At 49.5% G+C, this 19,813-nt stretch overlaps 1 protein-coding gene across 6 annotated transcripts in view; it reads right to left on the reverse strand.

The window, feature by feature from the left end:
* Positions 1 to 8,254: 8,254 nt before the first annotated feature.
* The window catches only part of RABGGTA (Rab geranylgeranyltransferase subunit alpha), a 32,837-nt gene continuing 21,278 nt past the window's right edge, over positions 8,255 to 19,813 (reverse strand). For all 6 annotated transcript variants that reach the window (XM_035135853.3, XM_035135856.3, XM_088655899.1 and 3 more), the window contains 7 exons: positions 18,758 to 18,809; positions 12,735 to 12,823; positions 11,482 to 11,570; positions 10,451 to 10,567; positions 9,235 to 9,348; positions 8,692 to 8,779; positions 8,255 to 8,544 (listed from right to left, as the gene is read on the reverse strand). In XM_035135853.3, the coding sequence (XP_034991744.3) occupies positions 8,396 to 8,544; positions 8,692 to 8,779; positions 9,235 to 9,348; positions 10,451 to 10,567; positions 11,482 to 11,570; positions 12,735 to 12,823; positions 18,758 to 18,809 (698 nt within the window). In that variant the 3' untranslated portion in view covers positions 8,255 to 8,395. The remainder of the gene's footprint in view (positions 8,545 to 8,691; positions 8,780 to 9,234; positions 9,349 to 10,450; positions 10,568 to 11,481; positions 11,571 to 12,734; positions 12,824 to 18,757; positions 18,810 to 19,813) is intronic.

The raw sequence follows: 19,813 nt of genomic DNA on the forward strand, positions 1-19,813 counted from the left end.
CAAGGGTGCCCCACCCAGGCCACGCCGGCTGGGGAATTAATCAGCCGGCTGGACCGGAATAGCATCAGGGAGAGCAGGTTGGGATGGAGGGGAGCTGGGGAGAGAGCGGGGGGGGGAGTCAGTCTGGGTTGGGTTTGGGGGTTCAGGTTGCAGACAGGAGGGCATAAGGGTTGGGAGCAGTGCTTTTTTCCTTAAAAAAAACTGCTTAGGGGTACTCTCATTTCCACCTAAACATTAGGAAGAACTTCCTGACAGTAAGAGCTGTTCGGCAGTAGAATTTGCTACCAAGGAGTGTGGTGGAGTCTCCTTCTTTGGAGGTCTTTAAGCAGAGGCTTGACAGGCATATGTCAAGAATGCTTTGATGGTGTTTCCTGCTTGGCAGGGGGTTGGACTGGATGGCCCTTGTGGTCTCTTCCAACTCTATGATTCTATGACTCAATAAAATCACCCTTTTCTAGTTCAAATCGGGGGAAATAAATACAGTAAATGGACAAAAGTACGAAGATTCACAAAATGTTTAGGGGTATGCGTACCCCTGTGTCCCCCCAGAAAAAAAGGACTGGTTGGGAGCTCCTTAATTTCGTGGTGCACATATTCGGGCTTTGCACATATGTGGAATTTCTTGCCCACTGTCACAGAGAGTTGCAGCTCAGCGGGAGAAGATGTGCCCGGGTCCGATTTCCCCCGCACCCGAAAGATATCTCAGGTAATGGGGCGTGAAAAATCGAGGGATCCTCGGAGAGCAGCTGTCAGTGAATAATGGAGAATAGATGGTGGTCTGACTCAGTCTGCAGCCCAAGTCTTTTGTTCTTGCTGTCAACTCTGATCGGACAGGATTTGCAGGTTTCTGGGGAACACCGCAAAAAAACCCTGCAAAAAAACCCTGCATGACCCAAGGTGAAATCAGGAGGCGTAACACTCAGAACGTGGAACGATCCCGCTTTCAAGCCGAGTTCCTAAAATAGCCATCAATAATTTTCTTGCAACTGTGGTTGCAGATAAGTATCAGGAGGAAGGTATTTTGAACCTGTCAACCTTGCAATTAAATCTCCAATGTTACTAGTCCTCAGGATTTTTTTTTACTACCGGTATGCTGTTTGCATTCCCAGCATTCTTGTGTTAATCATTTAACAATAAAATAGGGAATGAAGCATTTGGTGACGCTTCCTTCCCAGATCGCCTGGAAGAGAACTTTGAGCATCGTAGGTGACCAGGAAGTGCCATCATTCTCCCATATTACACCCACCCAAGGAAGGATGGAGGAAAGGGCTGCAGTTCAGTGGCGGGCATACAAACCAGGATCAATCCTTGGTGTCTACAGGTAGGGCAGGAAAACATTACGTCTGAAACCCAGGAGAGCTGCTGTCAAGTCAGTATATGGAACAACCAGGGCCGGATTTTAGTTTGATGAGGCCCCAAACTACTGAAGGTAATGGGGCCCTTTATATGTCCAGCTGTCCTTTTGTCAACAACAAATTGTCGCTGTTTTTTGCGTTGAATATATGCTATATGGTCATTTAGGGACCTAATAGGTATCTCAAGCCATCTGCACATGCAGAATGTAGGCACCCTATATATAGAAAGGAGCAAACCAGGGATATTATAGGGAGCAGGCTAGAAGGCAGGGCCCATTACTTACATCATGTTGTTGTTTAGTCGTTTAGTCGTGTCCGACTCTTCGTGACCCCTTGGACCATAGCACGCCAGGCACTCCTGTCTTCCACTGCCTCCTGCAGTTTGGTCAAACTCATGTTCGTAGCTTCGAGAACACTGTCCAACCATCTCGTCCTCTGCCGTCCCCTTCTCCTTGTGCCCTCCATCTTTCCCAACATCAGGGTCTTTTCCAGGGATTCTTCTCTTCTCACGAGGTGGCCAAAGTATTGGAGCCTCAGCTGCAGGATCTGTCCTTCCAGTGAGCACTCAGGGCTGATTTCCTTAAGAATGGATAGGTTTGATCTTCTTGCAGTCCATGGGACTCTCAAGAGTCTCCTCCAGCACCATAATTCAAAAGCATCAATTCTTCGGCGATCAGCCTTCTTTATGGTCCAGCTCTCACTTCCATACATCACTACTGGGAAAACCATAGCTTTAACTATACGGACCTTTGTCGGCAAGGTGATGTCTCTGCTTTTTAAGATGCTGTCTAGGTTTGTCATTGCACCCTATATATAGAAAGGAGCAAACCAGGGATATTATAGGGAGCAGGCTAGCAAGCGGGGCCCATGACTTACATCATAGGAGCCCACAAAACACTGTTGCTGTATGCAGGTTTTATTTCATTTGTTTTTTATCTTATATTTTGGAAATGTACATCCAGTTTTCTTCACCTTTAATTTTTTGGGGGGGCCCCAAGAGAGTGGGTCCCTAAACTTGTTTAGCTTATACATAAATCTGGCACCGGGAACGACACTTTCTGACTTAATCCAAGGAAGCAATAAGGGACGCTTGAACATAGGAACATGCCTTATACTGAATCAGACCCTTGGTCCACCTACCTCAGTATTGTCTACACCACTCCGGGAACTGAAGCGCTTAATCTCAGGGTTGTGGGTTCGAGCCCCACATTGGGCAAAATATTTCTGCACTGCAGGGGATGGTTTCTTCCAACTGTATGGTTCTAAGAGGACCGGAGGTCTCCTTAACAAACTACAGCTCCCAGAATCCTTTGGGAGGGGGAACCAGGACCGCTTAAAGTTGGATCATAGTGCTTTGAATGTATGCTGTCAGGATGGGTAGATTAATCAACTCAAAGCATTGATTAAGCAGCAACAGGGGCGGGGAGAAAAAAAATCATTTTAAGCGTCACAGCTGAGAGTGGAAACTCTGTTTTCCTCACAGCATGTACCTCGTGGCGGGTCATGTCCTGCCAATTATGCAGTTAAGAAGAAACTGAAAATAAAAAGGAAGCGATGCTGTCATAAGAACTTGTGGGAGGAGGGGAAACCCACGGCTGATGCAGAAAAATAAGTTGCTCCATGATGTGCCCTTGAGATGGTGCTGCAATGAACAGGCCTCTTAGCAAACACCCTCGTGCGGGAGATGTGGCAAACGGTTGCATGATGCTCTCATCATCTGGGTCACAGTGAAGCGCGTGAAGCAACAGCAGGACAAATAAGAAAAACGATTATTATTTTAAGGGAGTGAAGAATGCCAAGAAGAGGCTTGCTGGTTTTGACTGATCTTAAACGGCTCAGGACCGCAAAACCTCAAGGACCGCCTCTTTCCATATGAACCGACCCGGAATCTGAGATCATCTTCTGAGGCCCTTCTTAGTGTGCCTCCTCCTCAAGAGGTCCAGAGGGTGGCAACACAAGAACGGAGCCTTTTCTGCAGTGGCTCCCTGTCTGTGGAATGCTCTCCTCAGGGAAATTCGCATGGCGCCTTCATTATACACCTTTAGGCACCAGTCTAAACGTTCCTTTGGTTGATCTGATTTACATCCTATGCCCTTTATAATGTGTGCCGGGTTTTTTTTGGGGGGGGGGCTATTGGGTTCTTGGTTTTAATTATGTATTTTGTGGTTTTATATCTTGATTTTATTCTGTGAACCACCTTGAGACTTGCAGGTATAGGGCAGTATGTACATTCAACAAACAAACAAACAAACAAACAAACAAACAAACAAACAAGCAGCAGCAGCAGCAGCCTGTTCTCACAGGGGCTATGTGGTGGGTAATTTCGTTGTTCCCGCAAGGGGACAATGACAATAAAGAAATCTATCTAAAATAATAATAATAATAATTTATTATTTATACCCCGCCCATCTGACCGGGTTCCCCCAGCCACTCTGGGCGGCTTCCAACAAAATATTAAAATAAGGAAATCCATCAAACATTAAAAGCCTCCCTAAACAGGGCTGCCTTGAGATGACTTCTAAAGGTCTGGTCGTTGTTGTTCTCTTTGACCTCTGGTGGGAAGGCATTCCACAGGGCGGGTGCCACTACCGAGAAGGCCCTCTGCTTGGTTCCCTGTAATTTGGCTTCTCACAACGAGGGAACCGCCAGAAGGCCTTCGACGCTGGACCTCAGTGTCCGGGCAGAACGATGGGGGTGGAGACGCTCCTTCAGGTATACTGGACCGAGGCCGTTTAGGGCTTTAAAGGTCAGCACCAACACTTTGAATTGTGCTCGGAAACGTACTGAAGGGTAAACCTTCAAGCGGGACCCAAGTGTCGCGACGGTAGTCGGGAGCAGCAATAACTCTCAAAGTCTACATGAAGCGAACTCTTTATTCAAAGAAACCAAAACAACTCAGGCCTCGTGATCACAGCGACTCTTTCCCAGTAGGCCTGGCCCCAATGAGGCCGTTGTGGGGACTGAAGTTCTCTGCCTTCCCACTGCTCCTGAAATCTCCCTCTCCCTCGGACCCTTCCCAAGCAACCCGAGGCCCCTTCATCTTGTCTCTCTTTGCTCTGCCCTTTTCATGCCTCATCTGGTTCTGGGAGACCAGGGTGGGACAGGAGATGGTTGCAGCAGGAGGGGAAGACTCCCTGGAGTCTTCAGCAGCCTGACTCATCTCTGGGCCCTTATCCTCTCCAGCCTCCCGATTCTGAACTGCTCTCCGTCCCAGCCTCTCCCCGCTCGCTAAACTCTGTTGCTTCTTCAGCTTCCGAAACCTCCTCCTTCCAGTTTCATCCCTCTGATGATAATTTATTATTTATACCCCGCCCATCTGTCTGGGTCTCCCCAAGCTACTCTGGGCGGCTTCCAACAGAATATATTAAAAACACGATAAAACATCAAACATTAAAAGTTTCCCTTGATGTGTAAAAATGATACATTGGGGGGGAATGAGACATTGCACTACCTTTGTAACCCAAGAAAATCTTTAATAAAAATAATTATTTTTTTAAAAAAAGTTTCCCTAAACCAGGGCTGCCTTCAGATGTCTTCTAAAAGTCAGATAGTTGCTTATTTCCCAGGATATCTGGTGGGAGGGTGTTCCACAGGGTGGGCGCCACTACCGAGAAGGCCCTCTGCCTGGTTCCCTGCAACCTCACTTCTCGCAGAGAGGGAACCGCCAGAAGGCCCTTGGAGCTGGACCTCAGTGTCCGGGCTGAAGTATGGGGGTGGAGATGCTCCTTCAGGCCGTTTAGGGCTTTCAAAGTCAGCACCAACACTTTGAATTGTGCTTGGAAACGTCCTGGGAGCCAATGTAGCTCTTTCAGGACCGGTGTAGTAATTAATAATAATAATAATAATAATAATAATAATAATACCCCGCCCATCTAGCTGGGCTTCCCCAGCCACTCTGGGTGGCTTCCAACAAAAGATTAAGAAGAAGAGAAGAGTTTGGATTTGATATCCCGCTTTATCACTACCCTAAGGAGTCTCATAGCGGCTAACATTCTCCTTTCCCTTCCTCCCCCACAACAAACACTCTGTGAGGTGAGTGAGGCTGAGAGACTTCAGAGAAGTGTGACTAGCCCAAGGTCACCCAGCAGCTGCATGTGGAGCAGCGGAGACACGAACCCGGTTCCCCAGATTACGAGTCTACCGCTCTTAACCACTACACCACACTGGCTCTCCAGTAGAGAGACAATAATCTAGACAATAATCTATTAAACATTAAAAGCTTCCCTAAATAGGGCTGCCTTCAGATGTCTTCTAAAAGTCTGGTAGTTGTTGTTCTCTTTGACACCTGGTGGGAGGGCATTCCACAGGGCGGGTGCCACGACTGAGAAGGCCCTCTGCTTGTGGTCTCGGCAGCCACTCCCGGTCACCAGTCTAGCTGACCACTCGCAATTGTCCCACCACTGCTCCCCAGGCTCTGAGCCTTCTTCCCCTGGGGGTTCCTGAGCTGTTGCCCCCCCCTCGCGCACCCAGTCGGTCCACGGCGCTGAGCAAAGGTGGAGCGCTTTCCGATGATCAGCAATCAGAGGCACCGACCGTGTAGGCAAAGCAAAGACATCGCGGCTGGCAGCTATTGAGAGCATTATGCTCCACGAATTCGTCCAACCCTCTCTCCTAAAGCCGTCTAGGCTGGTTGTCGCGGGACAGGGCGATGTGGGACCTTGCGCACGGGGAATGCAGAGTGGCAGCCAAGATGTCAAGGCTGCTGACGGGTGTCTGTGCTCTCCCCAGCTGGGACAAGTCAAAGCAGATTCCTTTGGCTCCGGGTGGGTGGAGGCAGGCGGACGAGGTGCAGGAAGCCTTGGGTGGATCGAAGAAGCGGGAACTGGAGTCGCGGTCGAGTCACCTGTTGATTCTGAAGCCTGGCCGAGGAAAGTATTACTGCTGGCTTCCAAACAACTTAGGGACAAGAGCAGGCATAGGCAAACTCGGCCCTCCAGATGTTTTGTGACTGCAGTTCCCCATAATCCCTGACCACTGGTACCGTTAGCTAGGGATGATGGGAGTTGTAGTTCCGAAACAAGAGGGAGCCTGGACAAGAGGGTGTATTCAAGTAAGTCTTGCTCATGTGTGGATCCATTGGAGCTGATGGGCTTAAAGTAGCTCGCCCGGTCGTCGATTTCTATGCGGCTGCTCTAGAGTATGGTTTCCTAGCACACAACCAAAGATCTGACCCCAGTGGAAACAGAAACGAGCCAGTGAGTTCTTCCTAGAATCTCTGGCTACAAAAAATTTGGTCTAGGCTGGGCTGCGGCATTTTTGGCAGAAGCCTATGATGCCGGGCTTAGAAATTACGTCCTACTGAGTTCAGCAGGGCTTGCTCATGAGGAAGCGTGTTTAGAATTGCAGGTTTAAATAAATGAGCAAGTGTTCCTTTTTAAGTGATTAATCTGGCCTCTGTCAACCTGGTAGGTACCAGGTAGACATAGGTCGGATAAATCACTTTTAATAAAAAGAACAAGAGAATGAAAATGGTGGATTATATTGACCTGAAATATTTATTTTTTCATACTTTAGATGGCGGGGAACGTCCTAGCAGAGGAACCGTCCCCTAGGTGAGAGAGGTGAGGCAGTGCTGGTGGTTGGCAAAGACGTCCTTTTTAGCATGACACACACAAGCCTCTCATCTGTATAACCGAGGAAACTGAGATGCCCTTCTTCACAATTTCTGTTCTTGCCCGACTGCGTGTTCATGATTCACCGGCCAAGGGTTCATCAGAGGATACCAGGTTTGTGTCTGGAAGATCATCTAGAAACTGCTGGGACTTTTAAGGCAGGGATGATGATGATGAGTTTCGCTCGCCAGTTGTTCCTGGACTACAATTCCCATCATCTCCGGCCATGCAGGCTGGGGCTGATGGGAGGTGGAGTCCCGGAAACTTCTAGTCATAGAATCATAGAGTTGGAAGAGACCACAAGGGCCATCCAGTCCAACCCCCTGCCAAGCAGGAAACACCATCAAAGCATTCTTGACATGCCTGTCAAGCCTCCGCTTAAAGACCTCCAAAGAAGGAGACTCCACCACACTCCTTGGCAGCAAATTCCACTGCCGAACAGCTCTTACTGTCAGGAAGTTCTTCCTAATGTTTAGGTGGAATCTTCTTTCTTGTAGTTTGAATCCATTGCTCCGTATCCGCTTCTCTGGAGCAGCAGAAAACAACCTTTCTCCCTCCTCTATATGACATCCTTTTATATATTTGAACATGGCTATCATATCACCCCTTAACCTTCTCTTCTCCAGGCTAAACATACCCAGCTCCCTAAGCCGTTCCTCATAAGGCATCGTTTCCAGGCCTTTGACCATTTTGGTTGACCTCTTCTGGACACGTTCCAGCTTGTCAGTATCCTTCTTGAACTGTGGTGCCCAGAACTGGACACAGTACTCCAGGTGAGGTCTGACCAGAGCGGAATACAGTGGTACTATTACTTCCCTTGATCTAGATGCTATACTCCTATTCATGCAGCCCAGAATTGCATTGGCTTTTTTAGCTGCTGCATCACACTGCTGACTCATGTCAAGTTTGTGGTCTACCAAGACTCCTAGATCCTTTTCACATGTACTGCTCTCAAGCCAGGTGTCACCCATCCTGTATTTGTGCCTTTCATTTCTCCTTGTTAAAATTCATCTTGTTTGCTTTGGCCCAGTTGTCTAATCTGTTAAGTCCTCCATAAAAGGCTTACCAAGGACTCTCACTGGGAGATCATTCAGGAACTGTTGGGCTTTTGCGGCTGGCCGTTGTGAGAACAGTCTTCTGATATTATTTCTGAGGCTACACACATTTTATCAGCTGCATTCGATATGCGTTTGTGGTGTGCGTGAGAGGGGTGCAGCTGCAGGAACGGGGAACATTCCTGGGATACCCCCGCCCCCAATTCTGCTGACATCGGTAGCGACTCACAGCAACAATTCACCTTTTTTATTTCATCAGTTCCTCATGCCAATAAATTAAAAGGGGGTCAGTGGGTGTGTGTGTGTGTGGAGGAATAGTGGGGGGTGACAGGGTGTGTGTGCGTGTGTCGAGCAGGGTCTCCTGCAAAACCCATCAGGTCAGGATGGTGCCCACATTGGGCAGCAAGGCGGCAAGCTCCGACTGGACGCTGGGGATTTGGCAGAGAGGGTTGCCTTGCAGGTTGAGGTGGGCGAGCTTGGGGAAGGAGGCGAGGGCGCGGAGCCCAGAAGGCTGCTGGATGCCTGAGGGAGGGGGCAGCGGAGTCAAGGAGAATTGTGGCTAGAGAGAGGGAGTGGGGAGAGGGGTTCCCCTTTCCCAAAGAGAGAGCATCCCTTCCCCACCCCGAGTGAACCCCACCAGCCCCAGAACCCGCACAGCGCCAAGGATACGGTTGTTGCAGAGGGAGAGTTCCTCCAGGAGAGGGAGCGGGGGCAGGCCTTCGAGGGTCTCGATCTGGTTGCCGTCGGCCTCCAGCACCTGAGGCAAAACAGAGGAGGAGCGTCAAGAGGAGCAAGGGAACAGGGAACCCCATCCACGCCCCCCCCACAAGTCAGCCCGCAACCCACAGCCCCAACTTTGAAATGTGGCCGTGGAAATTCAGGGGCCCATAAATAATACCCAAGGCCCACTTGGCCTGGTGTTAAGAGCGGAAGAAGGGCCCTGAAGTGGCGGTGGACCCCGGTCGGTGGGTGGGTGGGTGGGTGGGGGGTTCCTCAAATTTCAGCGCTGCCATGCGCAACACCAAAATCGGTCCCCTTCCATTCGATGTAACAGTTGTGGCTTCCCCGAGGTTCCACGCCCGGTGTGCCCTCTGCCTGAAGGCGTTATTGAGCCAAGGGGGTGGTGGGGGAGACAGGGCTTCTAAGGAAGGCCGGGGGTCTTAAGAGACGGGCACCCGTCGCTGGGCACTTGGGGGGGGGGTGAAGCCTCACCTCAAGGCAGCGCATCATGGCCAGTGTGGGCGGCAAGCAGTGGAGGAGGTTGTCCGAGATGTTCATGTGAGTGACCAGAAGTAGGTGCTCCAGGTGGCACAGAATGGTGAGGCCCTGGGGAGACGAAAATAAAACAGGGGTGGTGGTGGTGAAAGGAACATTTATGGGGAGTCCTCACACATCTGAGCTAATTCTCCCACCCACCCCCTGCCCAGCAGACACTCCTCTCGCGCCTTTCAGGGCCATCAAGCTCAGTCAAGTAAAGCACGATACTCTTAATCTTGGGGTCGTGGGTTCGAGCCCCACGTCGGGCAAGAAGGTGCCTGTGTTGCAAGGGGTTGGGCTAGATGACCCTCGGGGTCCCAACTATGATCTCTTGCCACTTAGAGAAGAGGAGCTCTGCTGAACTCTGTTTCCAACATCCTGTGTGTCCCCCCCCCCCCCCCGTGGCCAAACAGATGCCTGCCGGACCTTAATCCGTCCCACTGGCCGACTGACTCCAAGTCTTGGAGGAACCAACAGGCCAGCTCAAGGCGTGTCAGAAGCCAGCCAGCCGTAAATCACCACTCGCTGTAAGTGGAGTTAACTCTTTATTTGTAAAAAACAGGCCTAGTGAGCACTGCCATTCCTCTCCAGCAGGTCTTGCCCCCATGAAGTAGTTGCTGAGACTGAAGGTCCCTGCCTCCCCCTCCTCTCCAGGGTTTCCCCCAAGCAATCTGAGACTGTGCCTGCCTGCAGCCAACCTCTCCTCTGCCCTTTTCATGCCTCTTCTGGTCCTGGGAGACCAGGCGAGAGAGGAGACACCTGTGACTCTTCACCAGCCGGGCCCTCCTCTGCCTCCCTCCTCTCTCCTGCTTCATCTTCTGCCTCCGATTCTGGACTTCTCTCTGCCACAGACTCTCCCCGCTCACTAAACCCTGTTGCCTCCCCAGCTTTCAACATCACCTCCTCCCAGTCTTCTTCCTCTCTCTGCTCATTGTCGTCCCACCATCGATCCCCGGGCTCTGAGCGTTCTTCCCCTGGGGGTTCCCCGGCTGGTTCCTTCCACCATTCCTCCGCATCCAACTAGTCCCCGACAATGGGATGTAGCAGGACCTTGCCCCAAATCTCCCCGTTATTCCCTGGCACTCTCCCCTCCTCAGAATCCGCTCCCCTCCTCAGGCTCCTTCCTTCTCTGCTTTCCATCTGTCAGCCCCCACCCTCCCAGGCCTCCTACCCTCTGGGACAAGTCCACGACGCGGGCCTCGGCGTATTCCATCTTGAGGATGCTGTTTTCAATCAGGAATTTGCTGCGGAGGTCATCCAGGTAGGCCGAGCGCGTGGGGTCAGCTGCCTGGGGAGGGAAAGTGAGTAAAGCAGAACGGAAGCAGAGGTCAGCGGGCATTCTCAAACGATAGGCTTACAGGGCCTCCTAAGCCACCTGCCTTGTCTGCCCTGTGTGTGTGTGTGTGTGTGTCAAATTAGAATCGTAGAGTTGGAAGAGACCACAAGGGCCATCCAGTCCAACCCCCTGCCAAGCAGGAAACACCATCAAAGCATTCTTGACATATGCCTGTCAAGCCTCTGCTTAAAGACCTCCAAAGAAGGAGACTCCACCACACTCCTTGGTAGCAAATTCCACTGCCGAACAGCTCTTACTGTCAGGAAGTTCTTTCTAATGTTTAGGTGGAATCTTCTTTCTTGAAGTTTGAATCCATTGCTCCGTGTCCGCTTCTCTGGAGCAGCAGAAAACAATCTTTCTCCCTCCTCTATATGACATCCTTTTATATATTTGAACATGGCTATCATATCACCCCTTAACCTTCTCTTCTCCAGGCTAAACATACCCAGCTCCCTAAGCCGTTCCTCATAAGGCATTTAAATTAGGGGAGGACTGCTGAGGAACAAAGGACACTTCTACACAAGCTCAGAGACACCATTGTCACCAGATAACCTTCAACCAGGAGGTGGGAGGCAGTAAATGTGGAGAAGTGGGGCCAGCAACAAAATGATGCAGTGTGGTTCTGTGGGGTGTGCCTGTTCAGGGTTCCAGCCAGCCATGCCCTCTGTAAGGACACTCCATTCCGGCCCCATCTTCCGCCCCGCCCCCCACTCCAAATAAGTCTGTGAGAATGTGGGGCGTTTTCCCCCCTAAATGTTATTTTTTAATCACTTCTGCAAACCGACTCTGCTGATACAGAAGGGGTACAGGATATCTGGGGTGCAGCTGAATTAATTCCACTCTGCTCTCCCCCCCCCCCGGCTCACCTTCAGAGTCGTAAAGTAGCTGAGGGTCTCGTGCTCATAAACCAAGGGGTCTAAGGCCCTCATGAGGAGGATGATGGTCAAGAGGCACCCTAGAGAGTGAGAGAGTGCACAAAAAAGAAAAATTGGAACTGGTTCCCCGCCTTAACTGAAGAGAAGAATTCTGCACAGAGGCAAAGCTGAATTCTGCGACCTGCGTTCACTTTCGTTTATTTATTTATTTATTTATTCTGCATAATTCATTAAATTTCCACCTCGCCCCTTCTCCCAATGGAACTGAGGATGGCAAACAAAAACAATACACGTTAGGGGACAAAAACGGTAAGTTAATTTTTAAAAAAGCCCATCGCTAACTGGCTTAATATAATACCTACAGCTGTTTAAAATAAGAAAGGGATACGTTAGAGAGTAAATAATGGAAAAAGATATAGAAACTAAAAAGAACGAGCGGAAGAAAGAGAAGAAAATAGAAAACCAACTGTTAAAGAAGGAGGAAGCTGAAGTTGACAGAATTTATAGAAAATGGAGATAAAGTGTAATAATAGATAAAGGGTGGAGAGGGGTAAGAGGGGTTGTATTGGGCGGATATATATATTGTAATACTGTATGCAGAACAAATAACGCTGTACGAAGTTGTATAAATATTTTGATTTGATTATTATTTTTCTTTACATACCTGAAAACTCAATAAAAATTATATGGATTTTTTTTTAAAAAAACCCATTTAAAGAACTACCATGCTTTTGCTAATCATAGGATGATTTCCACCCCTCTATACCTGACTGGTTCCCAAATTCAGCTGCTGGGGTTTCAGCTACCTCCTGCCGCGGCCGGCATTGCTGCTGCGCCTATCACTATGTCTGATTTTCGAGGTATGGCTTATATTCCTTGAATGCTTAAAAACCTGCTATGGCTTATTTTATGGGTATGTCTTAAAATATGAGAAACAGGGTAGGTGTTGCCCGACACTTCCAAGTGTTAAGGACTAGCAACGTGGTGGTGGTTGTTGTTGTTTTTTAAAAGCTCATAACGTCGCTGAGGCATAGAATGCTGAATTCTGTTCCAGTTCTGCATGCATTCAGTGTGATCGCAGAATATAGACACAGCGCTGGGACAGCTGCCCAAGGACATCCGTCTCGAAATCCTGGTTCTCAACCCCCCCCCCGCCAGAGCTGGGGATAAAAAAAACCCCATTGAATTATGGGCTGGTTTAGCGTGACACAAATAAGGGACACAAACATGCATGAGAGACTTACACTTGTTCTCTGGCTCCAAGGCCTGCAATTCCTTGCAGGATTCAAGTTCGGACTGCAGTACTGTGGATTTCTCAATGGACAGCTCACACCTGGGTCGGGAGAAGGAAAGTGAGGAGCTGGGAGGTCAGGGCCAACTCTTGAAAGGTGTGTGTGTGTGAGAGAGGGGTGTGTGTGTCCCCTCAGCCCCCATCTTTGAACGAAGGCCCATAAGACATGGCAGGGGAGTTGAACGAGATGATTCTTTGCGTCCCCTTCCAACTCTACAGTTCTACGACTAAGACAGAAGTCCCTGCCAGTAGGAAAACCAAAAATTACCAATACTACTTGCAGTTCCTGGCACGACTAACGCTGCTCATTCCCCTGCCTCTGATCCTAGTTCTCAGAAAGAGGAAAGGAGGTCGCCTCTGGGACAGAATCGTAGAATCGCAAGGGTTCCCGGGGGGGGGGGGGGTGTCATCTAGTGCAGCCCCCAGCAATGCAGGAATTGAAACGAAAGCATCCAGGACAGATCACCTCCCAACTGCTGCTTAAAAAGGAAAGAGAGTCCCAAGAGACAATGGAGTGTGCCTTTGGGGGTGAAGTCAAACCATTGTTTTTGCAACCCCAAAGAGATCTCCCCGGGGCACAAGCCTGGGCAGTGTGTCTGGAGGTCCTGGGCTGCCTGGAGAAGACCCCCCTCTTGGCCTCGATGGTGGAGTCCAAAGGAAAGCAGAGCAAGCTGTTTGGCACCAGCTTGGCTGCGGGAGTTGCCGAAAGGAGGCATACAAGGAACCATCCAACCGCCTTAGGGACTCCACTCCAGATTTGTGTAGGGTTTGCTCCTGAGCCTTCTCTTCTCCCAAAGATGTCCCACAAGGCAGCAGAGGTTTAGGATCAGAGCTTTCCTTCTCCTGGACAGACTCCCTTCCCAGGTGGACGAGCCCCACCTGCCCCTCACTTTCCTCTAAATGCAGACACCGCCATCTTAACTATTGGACCCACTCTTGGTCTCGCCCGCTCCATCTGCCACAAACTGCCGTCACATGCACAGGAATCCTTAACTGCCTGAAGGTTTGAGACCCATCGGCTCCCCACACCTGGCTTTGCTGTCGCATCCTGACAGCTTCTAGGAGCCACAGGTGAGAGCTAAGTGGGGGTGCGGGGTGGACGACCAAAGGTGGACAAAGCACCCCAGAAGGAGCAGGACGTGTGTCCCCACCACCCGAGGTACCACCCCTCACCTAACATTTATGTGTCCAGGGCAGCTGCCTACCAGCTCCATCTGGTACGCAGGCTGAGACCCTACTTGCCTGCAGACTGTCTCGCCAGAGTGGTGCATGCTCTGGTTATCTCCCGCTTGGACTACTGCAATGCGCTCTACGTGGGGCTACCTTTGAAGGTGACCCAGAAACTACAACTAATCCAGAATGCAGCAGCTAGACTGGTGACAGAGTGGCCGCCGAGACCATATAACACCGGTCCCGAAAGACCTACATTGGCTCCCAGTACGTTTCCGAGCACAATTCAAAGTGTTGGTGCTGACCTTTAAAGCCCTAAGTGGCCTCGGTCCAGTATACCTGAAGGAGCGTCTCCACCTCCATCATTCTGCCCGGACACTGAGGTCCAGTACCGAGGGCCTTCTGGCGGTTTCCTCGTTGCGAGAAGCCAAATTGCAGGGAACCAGGCAGAGGGCCTTCTCGGTGGTGGCGCCCGCCCTGTGGAACGCCCTCCCATCAGATGTCAAAGAGAGAAACAGCTACCAGATTTTTAGAAGACATCTGAAGGCAGCCCTGTTTAGGGAGGCTTTTAATGTTTAATAGATCATTTTATTTCATTTTTCTGTTGGAAGCTGCCCAGAGTGGCTGGGGAAACCCAGCCAGATGGGCGGGGTATAAATAAATTAATAATAATAATAATAATAATAATAATAATAATAATAATAATAACAACAACAACAACAATTATGTATAAAGGAAGATGTATGGCATGGGTGGGGAAAGCTTTTGCACCCCGTGGGCTCCACTTCCTTCTGTGGAATGCCCTCCTGTCAGATGTCGAGGAAATTAACATCTACAGTGGTACCTTGCTTCTCAAACTTAAAGCCGTTCCGGAGGTCCGTTCCAAAACCAAAGCGTTCCAAAACCAAGGCGCGCTTTTCCCATAGAAAGTAATGCAAAACGGATTAATCCGTTCCAGACTTTTAAAAACAACCCCTAAAACAGAAATTTAACATGAATTTTACTATCTAACGAGACCACGGATCCATAAAGTGAAAGCAATAAACCATGTACTGCAATCACACCATCAATCAATCAATCAGTAGCTGAACTGGGTTCCACACAGTCACAAAAACAAAACAAAACAGAACCGCAGAAGCAAAAACGCGAAATAAATAGCCGAAACAGACACTCAGCGTAACACTCAAATGGAAGTGCGGCAGTCAAATTGGAAGCGTAACACTCAAAACAGAGCACATTTGACTTCCGAAAAATGTTCGCAAACCGGAACACTTACTTCCGGGTTTGCAGTGTTTGGATTCCAAGTTGTTTGAGTACCAAGGCGTTTGAGAACCAAGGTGCTACTGTACCTGACTTTTTGAAGACATCTGAAGGCAGCCCTGTTTGGGGAAGTTTGTAATGCTTGACGTTTGACTGTGGTTTTATAACCTGTCGGTAGCTGCCCAAAACGGCTGGAGAAACCCTTGGGATGCAATGCAGGAACCATGAGTTTTGGGAAGGGGTTGTGGCCTGGTGACAGTTTTAAGGGCCAGGTAAAGAGGGACGCGGGTGGCGCTGTGGGTCAAACCACAGAGCCTAGGGCTTGCCGATCCGAAGGTTGGCGGTTCGAATCCCTGCGACGGGGTGAGCTCCCGTTGCTCGGTCCCAGCTCCTGCCAACCTAGCAGTTCGAAAGCACGTCAAAGTGCAAGTAGATAAATAGGTACCATTCTGGCGGGAAGGTAAACGGCATTTCCGTGCGCTGCTCTGGTTCGCCAGAAGCGGCTTAGTCATGCTGGCCACATGACCTGGAAGCTGTACGCTGGCTCCCTCGGCCAGTAAAGCGAGATGAGCGCCGCAACCCTAGAGTCGTCCGCGGCTGGACCTAAAGGTCAGGGGTCCCTTTACCTTTACCTAAAGAGGTATAGGGAGTTGCGCTTATTCTCCAGGCTCAACCATCCCTGCTATGTGGTATCAGGTGCTCAGATCCCCCTTTCTTGAACCCTCAGGGAGGGCACAACAACCTCCGTGGCGTGGGGTGACGAAACCGCAGTCTGAAAAGGGTGTCACACGAAGGGTTGTTTTCAGCAACCACATGTGACAGCCCCGTTAACCCCAGAGCTGTGTCTCCCTTTCACTTGGGTGAGTCAACGGAAACACACCACTTCCTGGAGTCGCGCTTATGAAACATCCTTCCCCCATCTGACCGACCGGCCCTGTTTTGAAGGACTCTTCCAAACCACTTCCCCTCTCAGCAACCTATCCCTCACTTCAGTTGAAAAGGGCATTGCTGGGTCAACCCCAGCTGCACGAGGCGATTGCTGGTTTGCCAGAGAAGGGTGTCTTATAACAGACTCCCGGACGCGCTTACTCAGAAGTAAGTCCCACGCGCAGCCTTAAGGCATGCAACTTCTTCTTCCTGCCACGGCATTTGATCTATGCAACGGATATCTGCGCAGCCAGCAATTACAAAATGCCCCCCCCCATAAGCTAAAAGCAGGCCAGCTAGCAGGATCTGCACCCCGGAGCCATAATCTACACGGTTTGGCAGAATTAGGAGCTGGGCTATGATTAATAATAACCACCGTTTATGTCAAGCGCTCCTGATTTGCAAAGTGCTTTGTAATTTACCGTATTTTTTCGCTCCATAGGACTCACCTGACCATAGGACGCACCTCATTTTTTAGAGGCAGAAAACAAGGCAGGAAGTGCGTCGACGCAACTTCCGGTGCGCTCTGCCCATCTATGGGCACAAAAAATGGCCGCCGCCGACACCGGAAGTCGCGTCTATGCACTTCCGGACATGCGTGGATGCGACTTTCGAAGCCGGTGGTTGCCATTTTTGGTGCCCATAGAAGGGCAAATCGGAAAGAAAAAAATGGCTGCTGGCAGGAGAAAATAACGGAGAAAAACGGGAGACGAAGTGATACGGGGGACCACCGGGAAAAGGTAAGTAAAAACGGGGGTTTCCCGGGGAAAACGGGGTACTTGGCAGCTATGGTACTCAGTAACTAGCAACAGTATCAAACTTCCCCTAGCTACCCAATCCGTGAACAGCACTCTCAATCCTTCATTTGCATGTGGTGGACCTGAGTGAGAACTGCAGCCACAGTGGGCAGGGTAAGAACTGCAGCCACGGTGGCCAGGAGTACTGCAGTTAACTTATTACATAACACCCATTGTGGACCTGAGTGAGAACTACAGCCACGGTGGCCAGAAGGAGTACTGCAGTTAACTGAATACATAACAGGCAGGGCACCATTTTGTCCAGTAGCCTCCAATCTTTTCAGGCCCAGGACTCACCTTGAACCCAGGAATGCATTCGGGGACCCATTTCTTAATATTTTAGCATATATTTGTGTGGTGACATTGCTCCAGCTGCGGCACACCTGGGATCAGGCCTCGGGCCCAGTAGTAGGTCCTGACCCACCAACTGAGGATGAGCGATGGAGGCTGTTTGTAATGTTCCCCTTCAGATGTTGCTGGGACTCCAAAACCCATCAGCCCCGGCTACCCTCGCCAACACTCAGGAATGATGGGAGCTGGAGTCCAGAAACTTCTAGAGGACGGCCATAGTTGGCTACCTTAATGGGACATAAATATAAAAATGAAAGAGGAGTACCCTGCGGCTCATCTCCACAAATTTCCCCTCAATATGGAGGGTTTGTCCCAAGCTATTGCAGCAAGAAGCCATTTTAAGGCCTGTCCTGCCCGCTGTGATTGTGTTCTTATTTTCAAAAAAAGGAACTGGCCATCGTCAAGATGGGGCTCGTCCGCCTGGCAAGGCAGCTTTGCAGAATAACTTCAGGGGAAGCAAATCCTGCACAAATCCAGAGCAGGGTCTCTAATAAGTCAGTTTGATGGCTCCTTGTGTGCATCCTTCCGGCAACCCCTGCAGCCAAGCTGCCACCAGGGTGGATAGAAATCAATGATATTTTTTTAAAAAAATTAAATCAGATTTTAAAAATAAAATGCCTTTGGAGGAAAAATATTTCTAAAGATAGTTTTCTATTTAAGTTACATTATAGTCCATCAGGAAATAAGGGTTTGTTTTAAGTTTTTCATGTGTGCTAAAACTCAGTCTATGTTTTTAGAAAACAAAAATAAAAACGTTTTACCACATCAGTTAACAAACATGGATATGTATGCTACAATGTTATTGCTTTAGTTAAATAAATTGTTTAAACTGTTATTAAGGAAATGATTATTTTTCTCCTTCCAATAAAGTACAGCAGAAATGTTGTCCACATATAAACAGTTAACTACAGTAATCAAACCTCACAATAATTTCATAATTATCTGTCTATGTATTTCTAATTGTACAACCAAATTTCTGATATTATTATTCCAAAAACGAAACCTTCCTCTGGTTGTAAATAATAAGATGATACCAGCAAGAATGAGTCTTTCTGTATATATAAAAAAATGATTTAAATCAAGTCTTACTGACTAGTGATTTAAATCATGATTTATATCAATTTAAATCAAATCCACCCCGGCTGGCGCCAAACGTCTTGCTCTGATTTCCGTTGGACCACATCAGCGAGACCGAGATGGGGGTCTTGTTGCCTAGGGAGGCAGCCCAAGACCTCCATATAAACCACCCAGGCTTGTGCCCCAGGGAGGTCACTTTGGTGCTGCTAAGACAGCGGGTTCGACTTCACCCCTGGAGGCACACTCCGTTGTCTCTCGAGACGGACAGATGCCAACAGTGAGGTGCTCATTGCCACATATGATGGATCTTGGAAGAATGTTCTTTCAAGGTTCCTGTCTGTAGGAGCCAGCCATTTACCCCCATGGCTTCAGCCCTCTCCCCCTGGCTACTTACCTGAAAATTTGCTCCTCAGTGATTGAATCTTGGCTCCAGCAATCCCTGTGTCCTGTGGGGGGCAGAGAGGGGAAAGCGGTTAAATCGAGGAGGTGAGTAAGTGGGGGGGGGAACCACTGGGGAAAGGAAGCGAGTGGGGTCGCTGGCAGGAAGCCCCCCACCTGAGAAGGGGGGGAGTCTCTGGGGAGAGCGCTCCAGTTGGAGAACAGCCTTTACCAAAGATGTCACGGCCTTTGAAGACACTCAAACTCAGGACGCAAGGGAGAAACGCGCTAAGAGGAAGGCACGCTTGGCAAATCCACACCGCGATCAACTCCCGCCCGGAAACCAATGTCCCCACTGTGGAAGGACGTGTGGATCCAGAATTGGCCTCCACAGTCACTTACAGTCTCATTGTTAAAACCGTGTTTATGGAAGGCAATCTTACTCGGCTACAAGTGATCACCAAAGAAGAAAAAGAGGACAAAAGGTGGGGGGACCCTCTCAGCCCCTCTGGGACTCCCAGGAAGGGCGAAAGCTCAGTGGTAGAGCCCCTCCTTTGCAAACAGAAGGTCCCGTGTTCAATTCCTGGCATCTCCAGGTAGGGTTGGGAGAAATTCCTGCCTCAAATCCTGGACAGCCATTGCTGCCAGTCAGTGAAGAAAATTATCTCAACAGTCCGATTCGGCAGAAAGTCAACTTCCCATGTTCCTCTTGGCGCTTAAAGCCCTGAACCGTTCTTGCCCCCCAAACACCTCTTGCCCACCTCTATTCCTGTTGATCTTCTCCGGGGTTAAGAATGGGGTAATAGTTCTGCCACTTACAGCAGCCCCGGATTCTCTGTGTCGGCCCCTAAATTGGGAAATCCTCTCTCCCCATACAGGTGCATCTGCCATCTTCAAACTACACATTTCACCGAAACTGCATCTCTTTAATCAGTCAGTTAAAAATACCCCCCCCTCCTAAATCTGGATCTCTAATTGTGGGTTGTTTCCCAGTGTTAGTCCTATTCAAACCCATGGATATGAATGAATATTTGTTTTTTAAAAAAAACCTCTTAAGGCAGGGCGGTCCAAC

This window comes from Zootoca vivipara, chromosome 12, assembly GCF_965207765.1.
Source record: "Zootoca vivipara chromosome 12, rZooViv2.hap1.1, whole genome shotgun sequence".
Classification (NCBI taxonomy): Eukaryota; Metazoa; Chordata; class Lepidosauria; order Squamata; family Lacertidae; genus Zootoca; species Zootoca vivipara.